Genomic DNA, 25000 nt, shown 5'->3' with positions numbered 1-25000 from the left:
TGTGTGCTCTGGTGTCCCCCACTGTCCAAACACAAGCGCTATAGGTGAATTAAATAACCTAAATGGGCCGTAGTATATGTGTGTGAATGCAAGTGTATGGGTGTTTCCCAGGATGGGCATCCGCTGTGTAAAACATATGCTGGATAAGTTGGCTGTTCATTCCCCTGTGGCGACCCCTGAATAAAAAAAGGGACTAAGCTGAAAAGAAAATGAATGAATCAAAAATAATAAAGTGAGTAATGCTGTCGCCTGACAGCAAGAGGGTGCTGGTTTGAGCCTTTCGAGTCAGTTGGCGTTTCTGTGTGAAGTTTGCATGTTCTCCCCGTGTTGCTGTGGGTTCCCTCCGGGTGCTCCAATTTCCTCCACAAGTCCAAAGACATGTGGTATAGGCGAATTGGGTAAGCTAAATTGTCCGTAGTGTATGTTTGTAAATGAGAGTGTATGGGTGTTGCCCAGTAATGGGTTGCAGCTGAAAGGGGATCCGCTGCATGAAACATATGCTTTATTCCGCTTGGCGACCCCAGATTAAGAAAGGGACTAAGCTGAAAAGAAAATGAATGAATGAATGAATAATTAATAATAATAATAATAATAATAATAATAATAATAATAATAATAATAATAATAATAATAATAATAATAAAACAAAGCATTTCCCATTAAAGAGATGAAACACAATACATTTTTCTTAAATTGTGTAAAAAAATGTCAAAAATAAACACTTTTTGGCAGCTTCCTTGAAATGCTTTAGTTTGAGGGAGAATCCTGACTACTTTCCGTCTGTTTCAGTAACAATTCTCTTTTCTCGCAGGTTAACAGGATTCCAAGTGCCAGCTCCTGTCACAAGCACCGGATCCATTTTTTCCTTGCGTCTTACCAGCGACTTTGCTGTAAGCGCTCATGGATTTAAAATATATTATGAAGGTAAGGAATAACACAACCTCTAATTTTCTTTGCTATTTCTCATGGGTTTTGAGATTGGAGATGCAAATTGCACACTGTAGCGGTCAATTAAAAGTTTTTTTTTTATTGCAGAAGTGTTTGACAGCAGGCAGTGGGCGTAAAGCTAGAAAAGTGAAAAGCAATGTATTCATTCCTTAATGCTCTAATAATGACTATTATTAAAAGGAATGAATTGTATTTTTTTTCTCAACGTTTCCCTCCTAAAATATACTGTAGAAAGTTAGTCAAGGTTTTTACTGTCTGCAGTTTGATTCGGTAAGGTCTTTATTCGTAAATAACCTTTGTTCAGATGCATTTTGCATGTGAAATGAGAGAAAATGCTTGTTTTTTATGGCTGTTATCTGTCAGGTCTTGTTGTAGATTGCATCCTGCCATGTTTCTGGCCTATTTTAGCTGTTAAGAACTTGAAATGTTGAAATTTTAAAACCGTGTGAAGGTTAGTTTGATCTATCAAGGTTATGTATTCCTGAGGTAATTTTGCGAACTTGTTTTTGAAGTTGGGAGATTATTGGCCTTGTGGTAGGTTTAAAACTCGGGGCTGTTTGAGGAGCAAGGTTTGCTAGGGATTTACTGGCTTGTTTGATTGGCCGTTTTGAATGGTTGCTAATTAGTCTTTCAGAGTTTTGAGATCCTATAAATTCTCCTAGGCGCTTGTTAGTAGTGGTTAAAATGATCATAAGCCAAGGATTGAATGCTATTTTAGATCACAATAAAACAAACATAGAACATATACAACACAGTTTCATTGTGAATACGTACCCCCGTATACATTTCTGGAGAGCATGAATTATGTAGCCAGAGGTACGTATGGCTGCATTTAGTTTTTTAAATAAACGCTACAGGGAGATATGATGCCGCTGATGGCTTATGTTTCATTTTACGCAACTAGCTGACAATTTAACTCCATGTGGAAAACTTTTCCGCTGTTAGCAGTTTGCCCAGTGCCTCGCTGTGTACATCGGCATAATAGAAAGAGAAGAGTTAACAGTGCTGACGAGGTTCGATTATGTCATAGAACGGTTCCAGAAAGCAGGTAAAACTAAAGGCAAATAAATAAAATAAACAAGTAAATAATGAGGTGAGATTGTAGTAAGATCTGAAAACGTGGTAAAAATCAGGCATTTTTTTATCACGGATTGTTTTCGAAAATGATTTTGGTTGGATTTAGGGAAGGGGGTGGGTGGTCATTTGGTCGGTCAGTCAGTCAGGCCTCCCATGTTCTTATATGTTACATATGCATTAAAAAAAACTGTCAGGAAAAAGTGTTTTATGTGAATTCGAACCATGAGTCCACATATATGGACATCATTTTTCTCTAAAAGAAACATCATATCAAAAGATGATACTTAGTTTTTATTCAAATTAGGTTCCAATAAGCCCAAATAGCAAAGAGAAATAAAAAAAAAATGTATGTAAAAAAACACCTGGTGCCTTAAAAATTATACTAAACAAGATCCATTACAAGAATAGATTTTTTTTCAACCAAATATGAAGTAAACAAATAGTGTTTGTACTGTTTTTCTGTTGCTGTTTTCTCATCTATTGTATTTTATTGTCTTATTGGGTATGAATCCAAAGTAATTTCAAATGTCACTTTAGTGAGTTGTTCTTTTTAAGAGATTGTGGCAAAGTAGTCGTAGCTAAATAATATTCACAGGAACAAAAATTGATTCAGATGAAACTGATTCAGATGAGTGTTTGAAGCATCAAAAAACCTGCAATACGGCACCAATTCTACAGTTTGCAGCCTTAGTGCAGACTGTTAAAATTAAATTAAAATAAAGTGGTCTTCTGATTATTCACCGGCACAAATGTGTGACCATTTAGTGACTTCTCCGCATGCAACATTAACTATTGTAGAACCGTTAATGAAGATACTATTGTTTACAAACCACAGAGGCACTGCTAGTATTTTGGAGTTGTAGTATCGCGGTGCTACTGAAGTACCGGTAAACCGTGCAACCCTAACAGAAACAAACATGAATCGAATTGGGTAACACTTTCCAATAAGGTTCATCAGTTAATGCATTTACTAACATGAACTTATCATGAACAACACTTGCAAAGGATTTATTATTCATAATTGAACATTTACTAATGCATTATTAACTTCCAAGTCCATGCTTGTTAACATTAGTTAATGCACTGTGAGTTAACATGAACTAACAATGAACAACTGTATTTTCATTAACTAACGTTTACTAACATAAATAAATACAGTAGTAAATGTATTTTTCATTGTTTGTTCATGTTAGTGAATGCATTAATTAACATTAACCAATGAAGCTTATTGTAAAGTGTGACCTCGAATTGAATATAGCTGACGTGTCCTATAGTAAGTCTGGTGGGTAATCCAGCTAATACTTGTGACAATTACCCTCAATGCTAATTTGTCATTCATTTTGTCAATTTGTCTATTCTTATTACTACTAGTAGTAGAACTTATTTAAAAGAAACTGGATGCCCCTTTGCCTTTGTTTAGCATTACAGATTTCTCTCAAGGTTTTTTAATTCTTCACTTTTGCCAATTGATGAAGTTTTTTTCTCGCCACTGGCTTACATGGTTCGGGATCTGTAGAGCTGCTCATCGATGGATTTGCTCTTCAGTGTTTGGACTCTCAGTAGTGATTATTAACCACACTGAACTGAGCTAAACTAAACTGAACTTAAACACTGAAAACTGAACTACACTGTTTCAATTTACTATGATCTTCTATGTGAAGCTGTTTGAACACAATCTACATTGTAAAAGTGCTATACAAATAAAGCTGAATTGAATTTCTCAAAAGCATTATATTGACTTAAAATCTTACTTAAATATTTATATAAATACAGATATTATGAAATAATCGTAATCTCTTTATCTTATCTCTGCAAGTTCAATATACATTTAAACAATACTGAATTTATGATTCAACACAAGCATACACACTAAAAAAACACAAGGTTAAAAACTACCCAAATTGGGTTGTTTTTAACCCTATTCTGCTGGGTAAATATAGGACAGAACACATCAGGGGTTAAATTAACCCAAGTAATTGGGTTTTTATTTTTAACCCCACAATTATGTTGTTTTTTTCTTACCCAATAATTGGTTATTTTTACTTAAATAATAGGTTAATTTGATTTAATAAATAGGTTATTTTAAATGTATTTTTTTTTGTTTTCTTTCAAAATCATTAACCACATAAAAACAAACCGTTCAATATTTTATTAGCTTTATATTTTGTTCCATTAAAATTGTTCAGTACCTTAGCATGCAATCGATTAGCAGTCTCAGATCTCAAAATCAGATTTGCTTTAAAATGTTTAGCAATTGTTGTTAAAAATCTGTTTCCTTATGGTAACACAAAGACTGGAAGTCCAAGTAAGAAAAGCTTGTTTTGAGTTTGATTGATGCCTTGGATGTCCTGCACATCAGACTTTTGAGATTTTATTTTAAAACTACCCGAGAAAAATCAGATTTCCCATTATATGTACCCTTTTAAAAAACGCCAATACTGTCTGTCTCTGGTGAGTCTAGATTTGGATCACTTATTTTAGCCCAAAGAAATGCAATTCACCCAAAAGGGAATCTTTAATATCAGAGCAGATGTTGTGCTGTGACACCAAGTTTATTTCAGCCTCTGGCCGTGATCGGTTTAGTTTGCAAGAGTCTGGGTCATCTACAACCCTCAGTGACTGTCATTTCTCATCCATTTGCCATCTTCCATCACTCTCTCCACCTGTTATCCTCCTGACCTGACCACAGCATGCCGCCCCATCTGCTCCGTCTTTACAGTCTGAATTATTCAGTCCCATTGACCAGCCTGGGCTTTGGCTCGTGCTTTTGTGTTTAATGTGCTTCTGAATTATATGGGTTTCGGAATATTAATCCCGCAGGTTATTGCACTCCAGAGAGCCCGGGATCCCCCATTGAATTCACAATGACTTTGTCTCATTGTCATTCATCTCAATAGACTGATGTGTGTAGTTGAAGTGTTTGAGGCTATTTTAAAGTCTGCTTTGGAGCAATACATGAAGGTGTTGCTAGATGATTGTTGGGGTGTTTTGGATGGTTGCTTTTGGTTAGTAGGGTGTTCTAGGTGGTTGCTAGAGTATATTGAATGGTTGTTAGATCATTTCTCGCAAGTCTCCATGATGATATCCAACTTGATCCATTTGGTCACCACATTTCTATCTATCCATGGTCTTTGGTTTCCAATTAGGGGAACTGAGTGAAAAGAACTCATACTGGGTTCTGTTTTTTTACGGTAGTTGGCTGCCAATGCATATTGAATGGTTGTTAGGTAAAAGCTCGCCAATCTCTAATGATACTCAACATGAGTAATTTGAATGCCAAATTGTAGTGCTGTATGAATTCATGGTCATTGGTTTCCAATATGGTTCACTGAGTGAAAAGAGCTCACCCTGGTTCCATGTTTTTGGTATATTTAAGCCTGATTTAGAGCGCTACATGAAGCCATTGCTAAATGATTGCTGGAGTGTTTTGGATTGTTGCTTAATCATTTCTACCTTTGGGTTGTGGATCCCAACAAGAGTTCTGTCTCGTTTTTTTTATTTATTATTTTTTTTCCGTAGTTAGTAGGGTGTTCTAGCTGGTTGCTAGGGTATATTGAATGGTTGTTAGGTGATTTCTCGCAAGTATCTGTGATGATACCCAACTATAGAAATTTAGTCACCAAATATCGACTCTCAATGTATTCATGGTCTTTGGTTTCCAATGTAGAAACTGAGAAAAAAAATGATCCTGGTTCCTTTTTGTTTTGTTTTTTCCTCATTTTTTCCACAGGTTGAACTAGGTGGTTAGTGTATATTGAATGGTTGCTAGGTGATTGCTCGAAAGGCCTCTGTAATATGGTACTCAACACGAGTAATTTAAACGCCAAATTTCAGTGCTCTGTGAATTCATTGTCATTGGTTTCCAATATGGGCCACTGAGTGAAAAGAGAACACCCTGGTTCCATCTTTGGTAAATGAAAGCCTGATTTAGAGCATTGCATGAAGGTATTGATAAATGATTGCTGGGGTGTTTTGGATTGTTGCTTAATCATTTCTATCTTTGGGTTGTGGGGCCAAACATGAGTTCCCTCTTACTTTTTTCCATTTTTAGTATAGGGTGTTCTAGCTGGTTGCTAGGGTATATTGAATGGTTGTTAAGTGATTTCTCGCAAGTATCTGTGATGATATCCAATCTTTAGAAATGTGGTCACCAAATATCGACTCACCATGTATTCATGGTCTTCGGTTTTCAATATAGGAACTGAGTGAAAATAATTCATCCTGGTTTCTGTTTGTTTGTTTTTTTTCTCATTTTTTTAGTTTTTAGTTTCTATTGAATGGTTGCTAGCTGGTTGCGCTCAAGTTTCTTTAATTATATCAAACATGAGTAATTTGGATACTAAATTTCAGTCCTCCATGGGTTCACTGAGCGAAAAGAGCCCACCCTGGTTTCTGAATTTTTGGTATGTTTTGTAGGGTATTCTATGTGGTTACTAAGGTATATTTAATGATTTCTAGGTGACTGCTCCCAGGTCATGATGATACTCAACAGAAGTTATTTGGATGCCAAATTTCAGTGCTTTATGAATTAGTGGTCATTCGTTTCCAATATGGGCCACTGAGTGGAAAGAGCCCACCCTGGTTTTTGTATTTTTGGTATGTTTTGTAGGGTTTTCTAGATGATTCAAGGGTATATTGAATGGTTACTAAGCGACTGTTCCCAGGTCGTTATGATGATGTTCAACAGAAATAATTTGGGTGCCAAATGTCAGTGCTTAATGAATTTGTGGTCATTGGTTCCCAATATGGGTCTCTGAGTGAAAAGAGCCGAATCTGGTTTCTGTGTTTTTAATCTGTTTTGAAGGCTGTTATATGTGGTTGCTGAGGTATATTATATGGTTTCTATGTGACTGAAACCAGGTCTTAATGATGATATTCAACAAGTAATTTGGAAGCCAAATTTCAGTGCTTTTGCAGTGAAAGAGCCCACCCTTGTTTCTGGGCTTTATAGGGTGTTCTAGATAGTTGCTAAGTTATTGCTCCCAAGTCTCTATGATGATACCTATGAAATGAATGAAAAGTTTATATAAGTTTATAGTTTTGGATGCCTATATGGGTCACTGAGTGAAAAGATCCTATCACAGGCTCTTTTATAATCTTGACGGCCTATGGGTTCCAATATTGGTTATTGATTGGTAAATATTTACTCCTTTGTAGCTTATTAAAGCTATTTGCTGTGTGGTTCCAAGGTTTTTTTTTTTTTTTTTTTTTGGATTGTGGTTAGTATTTAACATTCTTGGGAATCTATTGGTCCAAAACTGGTATTAATGTGTGAAAAAGACTGACCCTGGTCTCTGTGATGTTTTGCAATGTATTGTTAGCCAATTAGACATATAGTTGACAGTTTTTTGGTTGGATATTTTAGGTCTTTAGGTCGATGGATCCCACTTTGGACCCATCCTGGTTTCTTTCTGGTTTTATTTCTTTGGGAAATAGCTTTCTATGGCATTCTAATAGGTTGTTAGGGTATTTTCAATGGTTCCAATTGTGCGCAAGTCTTGATGGAAATTTTCAGGATATGGGTTAAATAGTGAAAAAACGCCATCTGGGTCTCTGTGTTATTTTGACTGGATTTGAAGAGTTTTCTGAGTATTTTACACTTGGTGCTTTACTTTAGTTATGTGGTAGAGTAATGCTTATGTGGGCAGGTCTATGAGCTCCATTGGCTAATAAGTGATACGTAAGTGCATACCTGTCAACTCTCCAGTTTTTCCCGGGATTCTCCCGTATTTTACTGTTCTATCCCGCTACCATCCCGTAAAGATATTTTCCCATATTTCTCCCGTATTTTCAGTCTTTCTCTGAACAGACGAACCTCCCTATACGCAACCCATACCGCCTAACCACCAGGGGTCGTCCCTTGCTCTAAAACGTGAGTCTTCTGTGCTTTCGCTTTGTTTAGGAATGAAAACACTTATAAATGAATATTCAAAACGTCACGATTCCATTTCCTATTGATGGCGTCGCCCATCTTATACAATCCTCTAATCAGTCATATAATGGTGCATGACTGTCAGCTGACATGCTCCATAGTGATAAACAGATGCCGTTTCCCAAACTGATTCTGTACACACGATTTGAACCGGAGAGAAAGTCTGGCTTTTGGGTGTGTGTTTAAACAGACATACACACATAATTAATAATAATAACATATAAGAATGTCGATCTTGGTATTTTTTTTTTCCCAAACACGACTAACTTCGTCTTAAATGAGCATAAAAAGGTAAGGAAAGCAGTCGAATGCTTTTATTTTAACGTTAGATGTGTGCATTTTTAAAGTGACACCTCTTATTGAATGTAATAAAAAAAAAATCTTAATAAATGAGAGATTTATTCGTTGCTCTTTGGTTGCTCTACAATGGAGAAACAGCTAATGAGCTTGATAGCTTGATCCTATTTCAATATAATAGCTATTAATTTTAATAAGCTGAACTGTTTGCTAATGTTTTTACTGCTAATGTATATATTTATTTTTCTTTTATTAATATTAATTTTAAAACATATTACTGACCGATTAACTGTTTATTTACAATGAAACAGCTCCAAATGAACATAAAATGGGCGGGGGTTGGGGGTGTGTGGGTGGGTATCTAATATTATGGTGGGCATATCCCTTACTTTCACATCCCAATGTTGACAGGTATGTAAGTGTCTGGGATATTTTGCTATTGGTGTTCTACAGTTGGATGGCAGTTGATTTACACCAAGTTTTCTTGAAATCTTGGGATATTTGTGTCCCAGCATGGGGTAAAGTGCACACTCTGGTTTCTATGATGTTCTGGCTCAATGTGTAAGACTTTTTAAAGGTCTATAGACATCAACATGAGTCAAAAGACAACATTTTTGTCAAATTTTGTAGGTTTCTGTCTATATTTCTGCGAGTTTTGGACCTACTGTGTGAATTTGTACATTCAAGCCTTTAGAAAAGAAAAAGCACTTCTCAGCTGGCCCCAAGGTTAAGGGTTATGACTCCAAGCAAGCAGCAATAACAAGGATGTTTGGTTTGTCTCCGATGGTTTTAATGTGCTAGTGATTCAACATTTATGAGAGTGTGATGGACACACACAAGGGGGAAGAAATCTCATTTTGGTTCCTGTCAGTATTCCGTCACGTCGCACCAACCAAAACCATGTTTGACAGTCAGTACGTGCGCTTTGATTAATGTGTCTATCGCCATCCGGTGCGAGTCGGCTCTGAGTTTAGAGTTAGATGCAAAACCACAACCTTTTCTGTCTGCCCTTCAATTGAATGCCAATGACTGCGGAAATACCATATGTCACGATCAACATGCTAATGTTCGGTCATGGCAACATGCATTAACAGCCCTCCCTGCAAGGCCATCGGAATGCAATGACAGGCCAAAGCATTGATTCAGGAACATTTTCCAGGCTCACTAAAGAGCGCTCGTTTATGGAAATGCGAGCAAAATGAAAACACAGCAGAAATGGCAGCACTCTTTGTCTTTTCTTGCAACCTTTGAAATTTGCTGCTCGTGGCCTATTGCATCGTAATGTCTCTGAAATACATTACGCTTTTTTTTGGTGACCCGTGAAATCTGCCTGCCATCGGGTTCCTGGTGGCCCCGTCCCTGTGGAGTCGATGAAGGTTTTTGGTGGTGTTTGCTGATTGCTTGTATACAAAAGCAGCTCAGTAATTCCGAATGCACACAGACTCATGACAGGCACCCAGGGAAAGATTGCTGTGTGCTGAAGTGTGTGCTCAGCGTCGCAGTATAGACGCTCTGACAAACTTCCATCATCTTCAAGGGCAGCAAAGTCATTAGATGTATAGAGGGATGAATGGCTCATCTCTTGGGATCAGCCTGTGGTACTTACCACAGCGGTTTGCTCTCAGCACCCGGTCCGGGCATATGAACGTACACTATAATACATGAAAAGAGATGTATAAGGTCATCTGTGTATATTGGGAAAAAAAATGATAATTGATTTCAAAGTCATTCACCCTTTATATGACCAAATAGGTAGTTCTTTGTGAAACCCTTGGGTTTGATTGAACTAGTGTTGTGTATTGAGTTAGTCTTGAGTGGGCAAAAAAAATAAGAGTGTGAATAATAGTATGCACTTTGAAATATAATTTAAGTTTACGACAATGATTGTGTGAACTTGTTGCCTTAATTTGAGTTAAATGTGTTTGCCTGCTTAGCGCAGTTTGTTTGGCATGTGTGAATCCAGCAATCGCATTCTGATCCATGACAAAACAATCAGTCCGAGATTGGATGAATGAAGTGGTCTCAGCCCGATCGAAACGAATTCTGAAGCGGATCGATTGTAGTGAGAAAGCCTTACGATCCAACGAACTAGCAAACCAGGCTTCAATCAAATTTTGATCATTTGTTTACATGTTTGAAGTGGCCGTCCTTTTCGGTTCATGACAGATTTATGGTTTCAGCCAAAATATTATTTATCATGCCCTCTTACCATTAGTTTGCCACAAGGGACTAATGTGCAAAAAAAGCCCCGCTCCTACTAAATATTCAGTTAAAGTTGGAAGTACATCAACATACTGAATAATTCCAGCAATTTCCAGTTTCACCTACTTACATTGAGTTACAATTACTTAGACTATATACACTACCTGACAAAAGTCATGTCGCCCATACCAGTTTGAGGAACAACAAATAAAAACTAATTGATCATTTGATATCAGAAGTGGCTTATGTAAAAGGCAAAAGCCTCTAGATTACGCTTATTTTACCAAAATAAAATATGATCATGACTTGATTTTAAATTATTTAATTAAGACAGTAAGGTCTGACTTTACTTAGACAAAAGTCTTGTCACTTAACAGAAATAATGTCCAGTGTAGAATATAAATTCATGGTGCAGTGGAAAAAGAATGAATATTGGGTGTGACTCCCATGAGCTTGGAGAACTGCATCCATACATCTCTGCAATTACTCAAGTAACGGATTAATAAAGTCATTTGGGATGGCAAGGAAACCGTTCTAGCAGGACTCCCAGAGTTCATTAGGATTCTTTAAATTCATCTTCATTGCATCCTCCTTTATCTTACCCCAGACATGTTCAATAATGTTCATCTCTGGTGACTGGGCTGGCCAATCCTGGAGCACCTTGACCTTCCTTGCTTACAGAAACTTTGATGTGGAGGCTTAAGTATGAGAAGGAGCGCTATCCTGATGAAGAATTTGCCCTCTCCTGTGGTTTGTAATGTAATGGGCAGCACAAATGTCTTGATACCTCAAGCTGTTGATGTTACCATCCACTTTGCAGATCTCTCACAAGCCCCCATACTGAATGTAACCCCAAAGATGATTTTTCCCTTCACCAAACTTGACTGATTTCTATGAGAATCTTGGCTTCATGTGGGTTCCATTAGGTGTTCTGCAGTATTTGGGATGATTGAGATGCAGTTCAACAGATGATCCATCAGAAAAATCGACCTTCTGCCACTTTTCTAATTGATTAACTAGAAATCAAGTTATTACAACTGCGATCAGCGACAAGACTTTAGTCTGGTAGTGTACACTTTCCAGACTTAACTAAATTTGGGGTCTGATCAGGAAGCTTTATCTTAGAAATATTATTCAGCAATAGCTTGTGCATTTTTATAAACTTGCATGATTATAATAATCTATTACAAGACTGTACTCTTTATCACAATAATAACTATTAAAAAGTTTAAAAATATCAGAAATATCATGTAGCACAAACTCAATTTATAGCTAATTGTGTGCAAAAACACACCAAATAACAGTTAATTAATGTATTTTTTTTCCCTTAAACAGTCTGACACTAAGCATGCTGGGAAATCTGCCAGTTTACCATTAGCTGGAGTTCACAGAACTTGTCCCATTTAAGTAAAGGGGACTTTTCTTTTTATGTTTTACAAAATGGACCTAATTTGATTAACTGTTCAATTTTTACAGTGTACCTTTTAAGATGCATATATCCATCTTCCAAAAAACACTATTTTGAGCTTTTAAATATTGTCATATTTCTTTATAACCACATTTGTCAACTTTTAAGAAGGGTTAGAAACTTTTTTTGTAAAATTTCTTTTTCTTTTTTCAAATAGATCTCATCATAATCCTATCTTTAATCATTGTATGAAAAAGTCCTCACTGTCTTTACAAAAAAACTTGAAGTTCGAGGGAATACCACATTACATACATGGTGGCTCTATTTTGTCTGGGATGATTTGAGATATAAGTGTCCTTATTGTGCTTTTGGTGGTCTTTTCACAGACACTTTGGGAGCCATTATGAACATCTCCAGCAAGCACAAGTGAGATCAAAATAGAGGCCATTTCTCATAACAAGAGAGCTGGGGTCAGTGGCGAGGGGCTCTTTCTGTTCAATGGCATCTATTTGAGCGGTTTCTGATTGAAAGAAATTTTCCAGGTTCAATACAAGTTAAGCTCTATTGGTGGCGTCTGCGACATGCTGTCAATTACAGTAGAAAATCTTTTTAAACGCATTCCTCGATCTGTAAACTAATGTTTGGGAATGCACTATTTATTAAGTCATAAAATGGACATGCATAATCATTGCCTTAATTTTATAAACCATAGCAATAGTTTTTCAATATATTATAATTGGTAATGCTAGCTTACAATACTGTGGTGCTTTTGCAAAAATCATTGTTAGCCAATTAAGGTCGCAAGTTCCATCATCACAAGCATAATTCGTTGATTTGGCGTTTCCCAAATCCATCTTTTCATCGAACAGTTGTAAACTGCGTCGCAAACTTGTGCACTTGCAACTACACCTTTGCAGGCTGTGTTCTATTCCCAGTTATCTGCCCTATGTCCTATTCATTTAGAACATTCTAACATTTAAACTTGGAAATATTTAAAAACAAAAGCAATAAAGTCATTACTCTTAGGTGTAATTTGCTTTCAAAGTATTTTTACTGTTCAGTTTTAGCGATCTTCATGTTGACAATTAAGTTGCCTTCGTAGTGCACTTTAAAAACATTGATGTCATTTTGAACACAGCTGTGGCTCGTGATGAAAGCTACAGGTGATCTATCATTTAAAAGCGGTATTTCAAAAGCTTGTGAAAACAAAAAAAAACAGCATATGTTAATGCTTTTTAATTTATAGTGGGGTATTTATTAAGTTTCTGTACTGTATATGACATGGGCCTGTTGGTTAGAACATTTCTGCAGTGGTTTGCATGTATCAAATTGTAAAAGTAGACTTAAAAAAATAAATAAATAAACAATATCCTATTTAGAATAATAAGTATAATATACAATAATAATAGTAATAATAATAATAATAATAATAATAATCATCATCACCATTATCATCATTAATATTATTATTAAAATAGGATTTTTTTTTCATTTCCTAATAAAAAATACATATCAAATTTTTTTTCTTAAGAAAAAGCCTCATTTGTTTTTTTATATGATTTATAAATTATATTAGAATATGTGTTAGCTTTTGTAAGTAATTTTATGTTAACTTAGAATAGACTATGTAATGTTCTCAATATCATTTGTAAACAAAACATTGGCTTTATATGTGCAGTTTTTATAGATTTCTATCAATATGGAAAGCGAGTGCTTGTTTTTAGAAAAACTAATATTGGATTTTATTGTAAATGCGTGTGCGTGTGAAACAATATAATTTGCACAAAGAATTATGGGGTTCTTCTTTAAAGAAGTTGTTACTCCACCCCATTTAGAGCGTCATCATTGGCATTTTACATTGTAACTAGCGTGATTCCAACACAATCTCACGGCAATTTGTAACTTTTTCATTTAGTGGCTAATTCGTATGAATTCGTACGATCTAATTCGTACAATTTAGTATGATTTGCTTATCCCCCAATGACGGTTGGGGTTAGGGGTGGGGTCAGGTGCCACGCCTCCTTTTTAAAATCGTACCATTTCGTACGACTGAACTCGTCCGAATTCGTACGAATTAGCCACTAAACTGGCAAAACGTAAAATACTTACGTTTTCTCATGAGATCAGGCTGGTGATTCAAACATCGGGGTTAATGAGATCATAAGCCGCTTTTCCACTATCGTGCTGAATCGTTCTTTAAACAGAACTGTTCCATTCCGTGCCAAACCGGGCCAGACAGAACGGATACGGTTTCATTTTCCACTGTCGTGCTGCGAGTCCTGCGACAAAGCTCTTTAGAACATTACACAAAACGCATCAGTAGTTGCCTTAGTAACGCAATGTAAACGGCTCCCTTTGTTCAATTAAGTTAAATAAGAGCCGAAACTAGTTTTTTTTTTTTTTCATAAAAGCGAAAGCAACCATGTGACTAAACACTGTTATGCCGCTCTATCAAATAGGGGTGCTAAATATAGCTACATGTGCACCCTTATTTATTTATATGTTGCGCAGCTCTGGCTAAATTTTATTTGGAGGGAAAATTACCAAAATGTAAAGTGATGATTGAAATAATTGGAGGGGAAATAAATAATATTTAAAATCTCTGAACATAACAGAAAAATAAACAATGATAAGACAACAATAATAGTGCATTTGCATTATAGTGGCAGAAATATCATTTTGGACAGGCCTTGTCAAAGGTGAGCGGACACTTTCACTAATAAAAACACAGCACATAAATTATTTCATTTTTAACAATTAATTAAATTACACTGCGATTTTATATCAAAAGTTGATAATGATATAAAATATACTACATTTTGATGGTAAAATGAAACCAATTAAACGATGGCTGTTATTTGTTTTACTATTCAAACATTAAATAACGAATGCAGCAAGTGAAATAAAAACGAATATGAAACAACACATATATAGCAGGATTTAAAGCATGTAAAGCAGTATTATATTTAGCAAAATGCTGCTCTATTATCTTTTTATTTTGATCATTTTATTTTTATTATTATAATTATTTTTGTGTTCATAATTAACTAACAAGCTGTAGGTGAATTATTGCTTGACGTTTTAGAAAATATTTGCGTAGCTATATTAAAGATCACCAAGAACAAAACAAAAACACAGAAACATGTTACATGCCTCATAAATGTCATATAACTTACGTATAACTGAATCATATAATTGCCTATAGCTAAAAATGATGAAAATTGCTCATTTTATTTTTATAAAACATTTGTCAAAACGTATTGATATGTTTTGTGTAAAAGCAATACTGACATTTAAGAATCCATATTTATTTAATTCATTCATTCTTTTGACTTGTTTATTAGTGCATATGCTGTAATATAAATCATACAACAGTACCTTGGACAGTTACCGTGCCGCTCCGTAAAGCTTTCAAGCAAAGTTTTTTGGACGGCCGACATTACAACACGCCATCCTTTAGGTGGTCTCGCCGGTATTAACAAGCTGTCCTGGCTTTGAATTAAAAAGTGCAAATATTTCCTAGTTGTTAAAAGAGTCTGCAAGTTCGTGTTCCATGGATATAGTGATGTTGTTGTGGAATTTGGACATCGACAATGCTAAGCGTGACTATTCGCTTTATTCGCTTTATTCGATGCGCAGCAAGCGCAAGTCACTGGCATGTCTAAATAAAATAATAACTTTAATGAATAAAATATCTTCGTAAGAATGTGATGAGTTATTCACTTTTCTGCCTGAGACTGCTCTATGGTTTTAAAACCCTTTTCAAACTGTATTGTTTAGACCTGGATCATTATTTTATATTAAATGTACTGTAGTTTATTGAGGATGTCTGATGACTAGCACGCTTCTGCTGAGCCAGCTGTGGTAGCTTAGCAACCGAGTAGCAACGTCTAAAAAGCAAAAGCTGCTTTTCCACTATCGTGCCAAACCGTTCTAAGAACACTTCGGTATGATTACGGTTGTTTCTCCACTAAGCCTGGAACGGCGCGGCACGATTACAAACCGTTCTCGGCACGGTTAGACAACCGTGCTGAACTGTGCTGACAGATTCTGTGTGTTGACGTTGCGACTTGGTTGCTAAGCTACCACAGCTGGCTCAGCAGAAGCCAGCATATATTTTTAATGAAGGATTGAGAGAAAAACAAGATTTGTATCTTAGAGTGAAATCTGCACACGAGTGCCACCTGGAGTTTTCCTGTTTTTTTGTTTTGAATTCTTTGGTGAGTTCGTGTTTATATATATATATATATATATATATATGTATATATATATATATATATATATATATATATATATATTTTTTTTTATATATATATATATATATATATATATATATATATATATATATATATATATATATATATATATATATATATATATATATATATATATATATATATATATATATATACTACTATATACTATATAACTATATATATATATATATATATATATATATATATATATATATATATATATATATATATATATATATAGTTATTTAAGTTTCGGTTGTTATTTAAATTTAATTGAACAAAGGGAGCCGTTTACATTGCGTTACCAAGGCAACTACTGATGCGGTTTGTGTAATGTTTCAAAGAGCTTTGTCGCAGCATGACAGTGAAAAATAAAACCTTATCTGTGCTGTCTGGCCGGGTTTGGCACGGAATGAAATGGTTAAAGAACGATTCAGCACGATAGTGGAAAAGCGGCTAAGGTTTACAAATAGTTCTAGTTCATCACATGACAGATTTAATAATTCATTACTTTACAGATTTGGGGAGAATGAGAAACAAGTGATGTAAATGCAGAATTTTGAATATAACAATGTCTTAATTCACAAAAAAGAAATGTATATGCTTGCTTGTGGTGGTTGAATGGGAGATGGAAATGCATTTGCTGAATGAAGTCTATCATGCTTGCCGTTTTTTTTACAATTGGTTGCTAGGTTACCAATACTACATTCAGCTGCTCTAACATCTGAAAATACACCTTTGTTTTACAAACTTTGAATATATTTGGTTGACATTTGGCTGGATACTCGGCTATTTATAGCAAAACAAGCCTATAGTGCTTTTACAATCCTGTAACTGTCAATGCAGATCGCCAAACAGCATCCATTATGACAGAGAGGTGTCATTTGTTGAGGTGTAACCTGTCTCGAGTGGATATGACAGGCCTCATCCCATGCTTATGTCATGTTTATGTTTGTATTTATTGCGGAAGCTGTCATGTTAAGCGATGACAGGTAAAACAGCACGCTTTCCTGCTGGGCTTCATAAATCAGATGCTTGTTGCAAAGGCCACCGCGGCGGATGTGAAGGTAAACACAGGAGGATTGAGCAAACCAAATCTTAGAGAGATGTCTGTGGAGTGACACTTCAATGGAACCGAGTGACCGCCATATACTCATGTGTGCTGTTCTGTCAAGATGAAACAGTGTTTGCAATCCATTCTGCTTCCGTAATATAGCATTTCTGAGTGAAACTGGATATTCAGTGAGGGGGAATGTAGGGAAAGACTTTGTTCATCTGAAATTCATTGGATTGTATTGAAGTGGAGCCATAGGGGATGGAATGAAGGGTTTACAAAGAAACAAAATTGCTACATTATATATTTTGGTTTTGGAAAAGTCAATAATTGCTTTTAATGCTGAATTTAATAATAATAATAATTCATGATTCCTTACTTTGTATAGATTTTTTGGGGAATTCAAAGGGCTTTACACATTTTACATACCTCACCAGCTGATTGGTGGAGAGAAGACAAAGTGATGAAGCCATTTATGATGGGGATGGTTAGCAGGCCATGACGGACAGAGGCCGTTTAGTTAAAGTCCTACTCTTTTTCGAAGGACATCCTGGGATTTTTAACAACCATAGGGAGTCAGGACCTCAGTTTAACATTTCATCCGAAAGACGGTGCTTACTGAGCAGTATAGAGTCCCCATAAATATACTGGGGTGTTAGGACCCACACCGTCAACAGGTTAAGCGCACCCTGCAGGTCTTGCTAACGCCACTTCCAGCAGTAACCTAGCTTTTCCATGTGGTCTTCCATCCAGGTACTAACAGGGCTCAGCCCTGCTTAGCTTTCCTTTGGCAACCATGTACGAATTGCAGAGAGCTAGCTACCAGCTAATTAGATTTTGGAATAACAATGAAATAATTATTTTATTAAATGTGTAGTACCACTAATAAAAGTAAAAAAAATAAATAAATAATTGACTCAGCTCAAAATTGTAATGCTGTGTTTACACCAGAAGCGGAATACACGGATAAATAGCGATATTCACGCGTAAATAGCCGCATGACTGTTTGAGTTTACTCGCTTCATTCGTGCGTCAAACCCCGATTCATTCACACGTCAAAACCCGCTTCATTTATGTCCGCTTAAGTTCAGATTTTTGAACTTGAGTGACTTGCACGAAAAGCACGTCAAACGCACAAAACGTTCAATTCGCGCCACGCCATTCGCACATATCACCTCATTCGCGCGTATTACGCCGCAGGATGTCTATTCGCATGTTTGCATTGACTTAACATGTAAATCACTCGCACTTGAAGCTTCTTCCGCGTCTGGTGTGAACACAGCATTAGGCAACTTACTGCAGAGCTTTTTTTTGAGTTAAGTCAACCTTCAACCCGATACTGCACTTGACTAGATTTAAGTTGAGTCAACTCAGAAAAGCTCTGCAGCAATTTTTAAGTTTTTATTTTACAGTGTGATATTGGTATAGCTATTGACCTTAATATTACTTTTTATTAAGCTAAACAGAAACTAAATGTGACCCTTTACCACAAAACCAGTCATACGTGTCATTTCTTTGAAGTTGAGATTCATAAACTTCCCATTGATGTATACTTATATGTATACTTATACTGAGGGCTCAAAAAAATTAAAACATTGAGAAAGTCACCGTTAAAGGTGTATATACGAAGTGTTTAGCAATGTACATTACTAATCAAAGATTGTGTTTTAGTATATTTAAAGATTATATTTACAAAATATCTTCAAGGAACAATCTTTAATGTTCTAATACATTTTTTCCTTGATTCAGAAAAATGTAGAAATACTTTTTCTTTGTTCTTAAGGCTTCTATAAATAAACAGAATCCTTTTAGTTTAATTTTTGTTGTGGATGGATAAATAAATATCTGGTCGAAACACATTTGTCTTGCATAAGCAATGGACCAATATATAAAAATAAAATAAAACAAATGGGTATTCTTATATTCTTATTTCATCTGAAAATTACAAACACAGAAATTATGACATTTAATAAAATATTGTCAAACATATTAATAAATGTAAATAGATAGTTTACAAATGGCTTGTTTCTGTGTTTTGAACAAAATGCTGCCATGCATCTCTTCAGCTTGATGCATATTATTCAAAATACAACAGGCAGAGTCTTACTCTTTGATTGGATGACAAATGTCCAATATTATAGAAAGAGGCTTTAAATTAGGTGAAATACTCTGGAAGCAAAACAAACAAACAAATAAATAAACAAAAAAACCTGACAGTAATGTCCTTTGTAATAGACATAGGGTCTGTAAGGGATAAAAGAAAAATCAATACGTTTGACGTATACAATTTATTCTTGGATATTGCCAAATATATACCTGTGAGACATTAGGCTAGTTGTGTGGTTCAGTTCAGTTTCACAAATAGCCTTTAAAACGGACTGATATTTTTGAAGCAGAGCAAGCATTTTTTTCATAATTAAGTGTGCTAAACTTATTTAGAATTACATGAACTGATTATTTGTGCACAGGATGGCAGGTATAATGAAAGTGATAATTGTGAATACGTTGGTTTGATAATCATGTAACATATGGATGTTCTGTTTCATTGGTTTTCCAATGGAGGCTTGCAGGCCTTTCTGGTGGGTTTGGGAACGGCAAAATAGACTTTTTACAGAAAAGCATTTTCCTTATCATCTGTCGTGCATCCAGTCAACCTCTGCGATGGTATTTTGGCACCGATTCATTTGTCGCTGGGAAAAGCCAGCCAAATTAGGCCGATGCCAGCATGAACAGGTTGCTCGACATCCTCTCAACCTACACAAAGTGAAAGAAAATGTGACCCAGACTAAATGAAATATAAATATAGAGCATGCAGCCATTAAAAACCACTCATGTTAATAATGTATTCATGTATATTGTTGGGTTTATGCTGTTTAGGATGAGTGGGTGGATGGATGAATTTGTAGTTATAGAACAAAAATGGCATATTCAATAACAGATGAAGGGATTAAATGAAATGAGGATATATGGATGGATTTATAGAATAGTATTGTAGTTTGAATGATAGATATATTGATATTTAGATGGGCTGTAACATGGTGATACAAGTGAGAATGAATGGATCAATGGATGAAATGATGGACAGATGAATGGATAGAATAGATGGTGGATGGATGTATACTGTAAGTAGATGGAGAAAATATGATGGAGGGATGGATGGATGAATGAATGAAGGATGTATGTATGTATGGATGAACAAAATGAATTAAGTGATGCATAGGTGCATGGATGAATGGATGAAGTGATTATTGGATAAAATTATGGAAAGATGTATGGATGAAGGGATAGAATGATGGATGAAAATATGATTTTAAAGATCAAGGCTGACAAAATGATGGATGGATAAAGTGATTATAGATGGGTGGATGTCTATATAAGTAAATGGACATATTGACACATGGTTACATATGATGGATAGATGGATGGATATACATTATACAACGATGGACAGAGTAACACATAGACAGGTGGCTGAATTAAATTATGGAAAGATGTATGGATGAAAAGATAGAATGGTGGATAAAAAATGATTTGAAATGGCTGATACAATGATGGATGGGTGGATGAAGATATGTAATTGTGTATAAAAGTATGATCTGAAAGACTAAGGCTGAGACAATGATGAATTGATGGATGGATGAATGGATGAAGTGATTATTAATAGGTGGATGGCTATATAAGTGATGGACATATTGACTTATGGATAAATATGATGGATGAATAGATGAATGAACAGAATGTATGAAGTGGTGGATGGATATATATATATATATATGGACTGAATAACACATAGACAGGTGGCTGAATGAAACTATGGGAAGATGTATGAATGAAGAGATAAGATAATGGATAAAAAGATGGATATGCAAGTAGATGGACAGAATAACGCATGGATAAATATGATGGTGGATGGATGGATGGATATATGAATGAGCAGAATAAACCAATGGTGGATGATTGTAAATTATAAATAGATTGACAGAATAACAAATGTGGGTGGCTGGATGAGATTTTTGAAAGATATATGGATAAAGGGATACAATGATGGGTGGATGGATGGATGGATGGATGGATATTATGATGGATGAAAAATTATTTGAAAACCATGGCTGATACAATGATGGATTGATAAAAGGATGGTTGAAAAGATGAATGGACAGATTTATGGATGGATGGATGGATGGATGGATGAAAGAATGGATGGATGGATGAATGGATGATGGATGGATGGATGGATATATATTCATAGCAGAATGAATGATGTGGTTAATGGATGTACATTATACATAGGTGGACAGAATAACCCAAATTTAGGTGGCTGAATTAAATTATGAAAAATTGTTTGGATAAAGAGATAGAATGATAAATGAAAAGATTATCCGTGGTTAGATGATTGGATGGATTCATGGATGAAGGATTGTAATGAAGATGAAAAGTATACAAACTAATGGACAGAATAACACATGGATAAATATGATGGATGGATGGATAGATGGATGTACAAAATGATGGACAGATGTATAGATGGATGTATAGAATGATGGAAGAAAAGACGATTTGAAAGACAATAATGGATGGATGAATGAATAGAATGGATGAAGTGATGATGGATGGATGGGTGTCTGGATATATGTAGATGGACATAATAACACATGGATCAATACAATGGGTGGATTGACAGATGAATGGATAGAATTGTGGATGGATGTATAAGTAGATGGACAGAATTATTCATCAATGGATGAATGAAAGATCATTTCAAATACAATGACAGATACAATGATGATATGCATGGATGGACGGACAGATGGACAGATCGATGGATGAGTAGAACACATAATTGTAAATACAGTGGACACAATACAGATGGATGGATAGGGTGACAGGTGCATGGGTAGATTGAGGGATAAAATAATGCATGGATGGACTAATGGAAATATGGTTGGATGGGTTGAATGACAGATGGATGGACTAATGGATATATGGATGGATGGGTAGAATGACAGATGGATATATGAATGGCTCAGTGGTTAGTACTGTCGCCTCACAGCAAGAAGGTCGCTGGTTCGAGTCACGAGTGCTAAGTTGGTGATTCAGGTCGAAGGAGAATGAATGAATGAATGAATGAATGAGTTAATGTGTTTACTAACATGAACTAAGCATGAATAATACTTGTAGATTATTTATTAATCATAGTTCAGCCTTTACTAATACCTTATCATAATCCAAACTTAACATAACTTAATGAACCTTGAGTTAACATGAACTAACAATTACCAACTGTATTTTTACCAACAAACTTTGAACAAAGACTGAACAATACATTCATTACGGTATTCATGTTAGTAAATGCATTAATTAACATTAACTAATACAACCTTATCAAAAAGTGTTACCATTATAAATTATTGAATAGAATAAAACCAACATAGGCTCATTTTGAAAACGTAGCCCTTTATTCAATCCATGTTCATTCTGAAAACGTACCACTATATACATTTCTGGAGATCATGAAATGCATCCCAGAAGGTACTTTTTTTTTTTTTTTTTTTTTTTGCATTTTTTATTTTTACAAACCTACCAGAGGCTGCTGTGTATGATTTTTGAGATCTCAAATTTCTTTGCCTTCCATACCTGCTGTTTTCAAATAAATCCACTAGAGGCCGGTGTCGACTGACTTACTGACTGAACTATTGACTGACCCACCCCTCTTTACTAAACTCAACAATCAGTGTGTTTATAAGCACCAATTGACTCGCGCATCCACTTCCCTAGACCCGTTTGACAGTTTTAAAAAGCAATCCAGAAACAGAAAAGCCCTTGCCTGATTTTACCATGTTTTCAGATTTTACCACATTCTCACCCTGTTTTTTACTTGTTTAGTTTATTGTTTGGCTTCTGTTTTTGTCTTACCTGCTTTCTGAAACTTTTTTTTTGCCAGACTAGACCATTGTCATGGTCAACTCTTCTCTGTGTCTCAAGTACGCCAATGTACGTGACCCACTGGACAAACTGGTAACAGTGGGAAGCCATCTATATGAAATGCAGCCATACGAACTTCTGGCTACATAATTTGCAATCTCCAGAAATGTAGACAGGGCTACATTTTCAAAATGAGCCTATGTTGCTTATATACATTTCTGGAGATCACAAATTATGTAGCCAGAGGAACTTATGGCTGCATTTTCTCTTTAAAATGAACACTAAAGGGTGATTATGATACTGTTCTTTTTCACGTGTAACAGCTGATTTCTTACCTCCCTCTCAACGGCTTTTCCGCTGTTACCAGTTTGTAAAAATGGCTTACTGCATACATCAGAATATCTAGGAAGCAGAGCGGAGTTAACCATGACAACAGGGTTCGAGTCCAGCGAAGAATGGTTCCAGAAATTAAAGACAAAAACAAAAGACAAAAAATAAAACAAACAAGTAAATAACAGGGTCAGAATGTAGCAAAATCTGAAAACATGGTAAAAATCAGGCTGCTGTAAGTGCAGTTTAGGAAAGAAGCAGGGTGGGGGGATTGGTCAGTCGGTCAGTCAGTCGACAGTGGCCTCTAGTGGATTTACGTGAGAACAGCAGGCGCAAATGGCAGTTGCGAAAGAAATTTAAGATCTTAAAATGAGTATACAGCGGCCTCTGGCAGATTTACACGAAAACATCAGGCTCGAATGGCAGTCGTGATAAAAATTTAAGATCTTAAAAAGCGTACACAGCAGCCTCTGGTGGATTTATGCGAGAACAGCAGGCGCGAATGGCTGTCGCTAAAGAAATTAACATCTTAAAATGAGTATACAGCGGCCGCTGATAGATTTACACGAGAACAGCAGGTGCGAATGGCAGGCGCGAAAGAAATTTAAGATCTGAAAAAGCCTACACTGGCCTCTAGTGGATTTACGTGAGAACAGCAGGCGCGAATGGCAGTTGCGAAAGAAATTTAAGATCTTAAAATGAGTATACAGCGGCCTCTGGCAGATTTACACGAGAATAGCAGGCGCGAATGGCAGTCACGAAAGAAATTTAGGAAATTAAAAAGCGTACACAGCAACCTCTGGTGGATTTAAATGAGAACAGCAGGCGCGAATGGAAGTCGCAAAAGAAATTTAAGATTTTTAAAAAAGTACATAAAGGCCTCTGGTGGATTCGGGAAAGCAAAAACTTCGAAATTAACATAGCTCCTGGGACATATTTGGAGCTCTCTAGAAATGTATATAGAGGTACATTAGTCAGAATGAGACTGGGTTGAATAAAACAGATAAGCTAAAGCTCTAAACATCCAGACAAAAATCTACCTTACAAAACAAAACCAGCTCAAAAGAAAGGAAAAGGTTTATTTTTTGACATCAGTGGCCTTTGTATTTTCACAAATCACAACTCTTGAGTAGCAATTACAAGCAATGGCCTCAATCTAAAAGTAATTTCCAACTCCAAGTGTCGCGCTCCACCAGTGTCCTGCCCATCAGCCGGGGTTCCAGTCGCGCAATCAAACGCACGCTTTTGTCATGTCTATGTTTGTGTTCGAGTTTTTTTTTTCTGGTCCTGCTGAGGGACCAGGTTTGTAATTGCTTCCTTGGAACATGGGGAAGAAAAAAATAACAATCCTCTCTCAGAGGTAATACTTTAACACACTTTCTGTACTAAGCCTGATTCATTTCCCACTCCAGGCCATTTATTTAACTGCCATAATATAGAAAGCCACGGAGTCCAACCTGTTGTAATGAACAGGAAATGCCTCCATTACCCCAGATCATTGGCGTAAAGCTCCAGCGGGACTATAGAAGAGTGGAGATGAGCTGACAGATGCGTTGTGTTCATATGTAGAGAGT

At 35.9% G+C, this 25000-nt stretch overlaps 1 protein-coding gene across 3 annotated transcripts in view; it reads left to right on the top strand.

Annotated features, from left to right (window-relative positions):
* csmd3a (CUB and Sushi multiple domains 3a) overlaps positions 1–25000 on the top strand; it is a 598216-nt gene that overhangs the window by 84183 nt on the left and 489033 nt on the right. For all 3 annotated transcript variants that reach the window (XM_068214255.2, XM_068214256.2, XM_021467030.3), the window contains exon 3: positions 812–924. In XM_068214255.2, coding sequence (XP_068070356.1) covers positions 812–924 — 113 coding nt within the window. The remainder of the gene's footprint in view (positions 1–811; positions 925–25000) is intronic.

The sequence above is a fragment of the Danio rerio genome, chromosome 16 (genome assembly GCF_049306965.1).
Source record: "Danio rerio strain Tuebingen ecotype United States chromosome 16, GRCz12tu, whole genome shotgun sequence".
Classification (NCBI taxonomy): Eukaryota; Metazoa; Chordata; class Actinopteri; order Cypriniformes; family Danionidae; genus Danio; species Danio rerio.
This window is presented reverse-complemented; position numbering and strand designations above follow the sequence as displayed.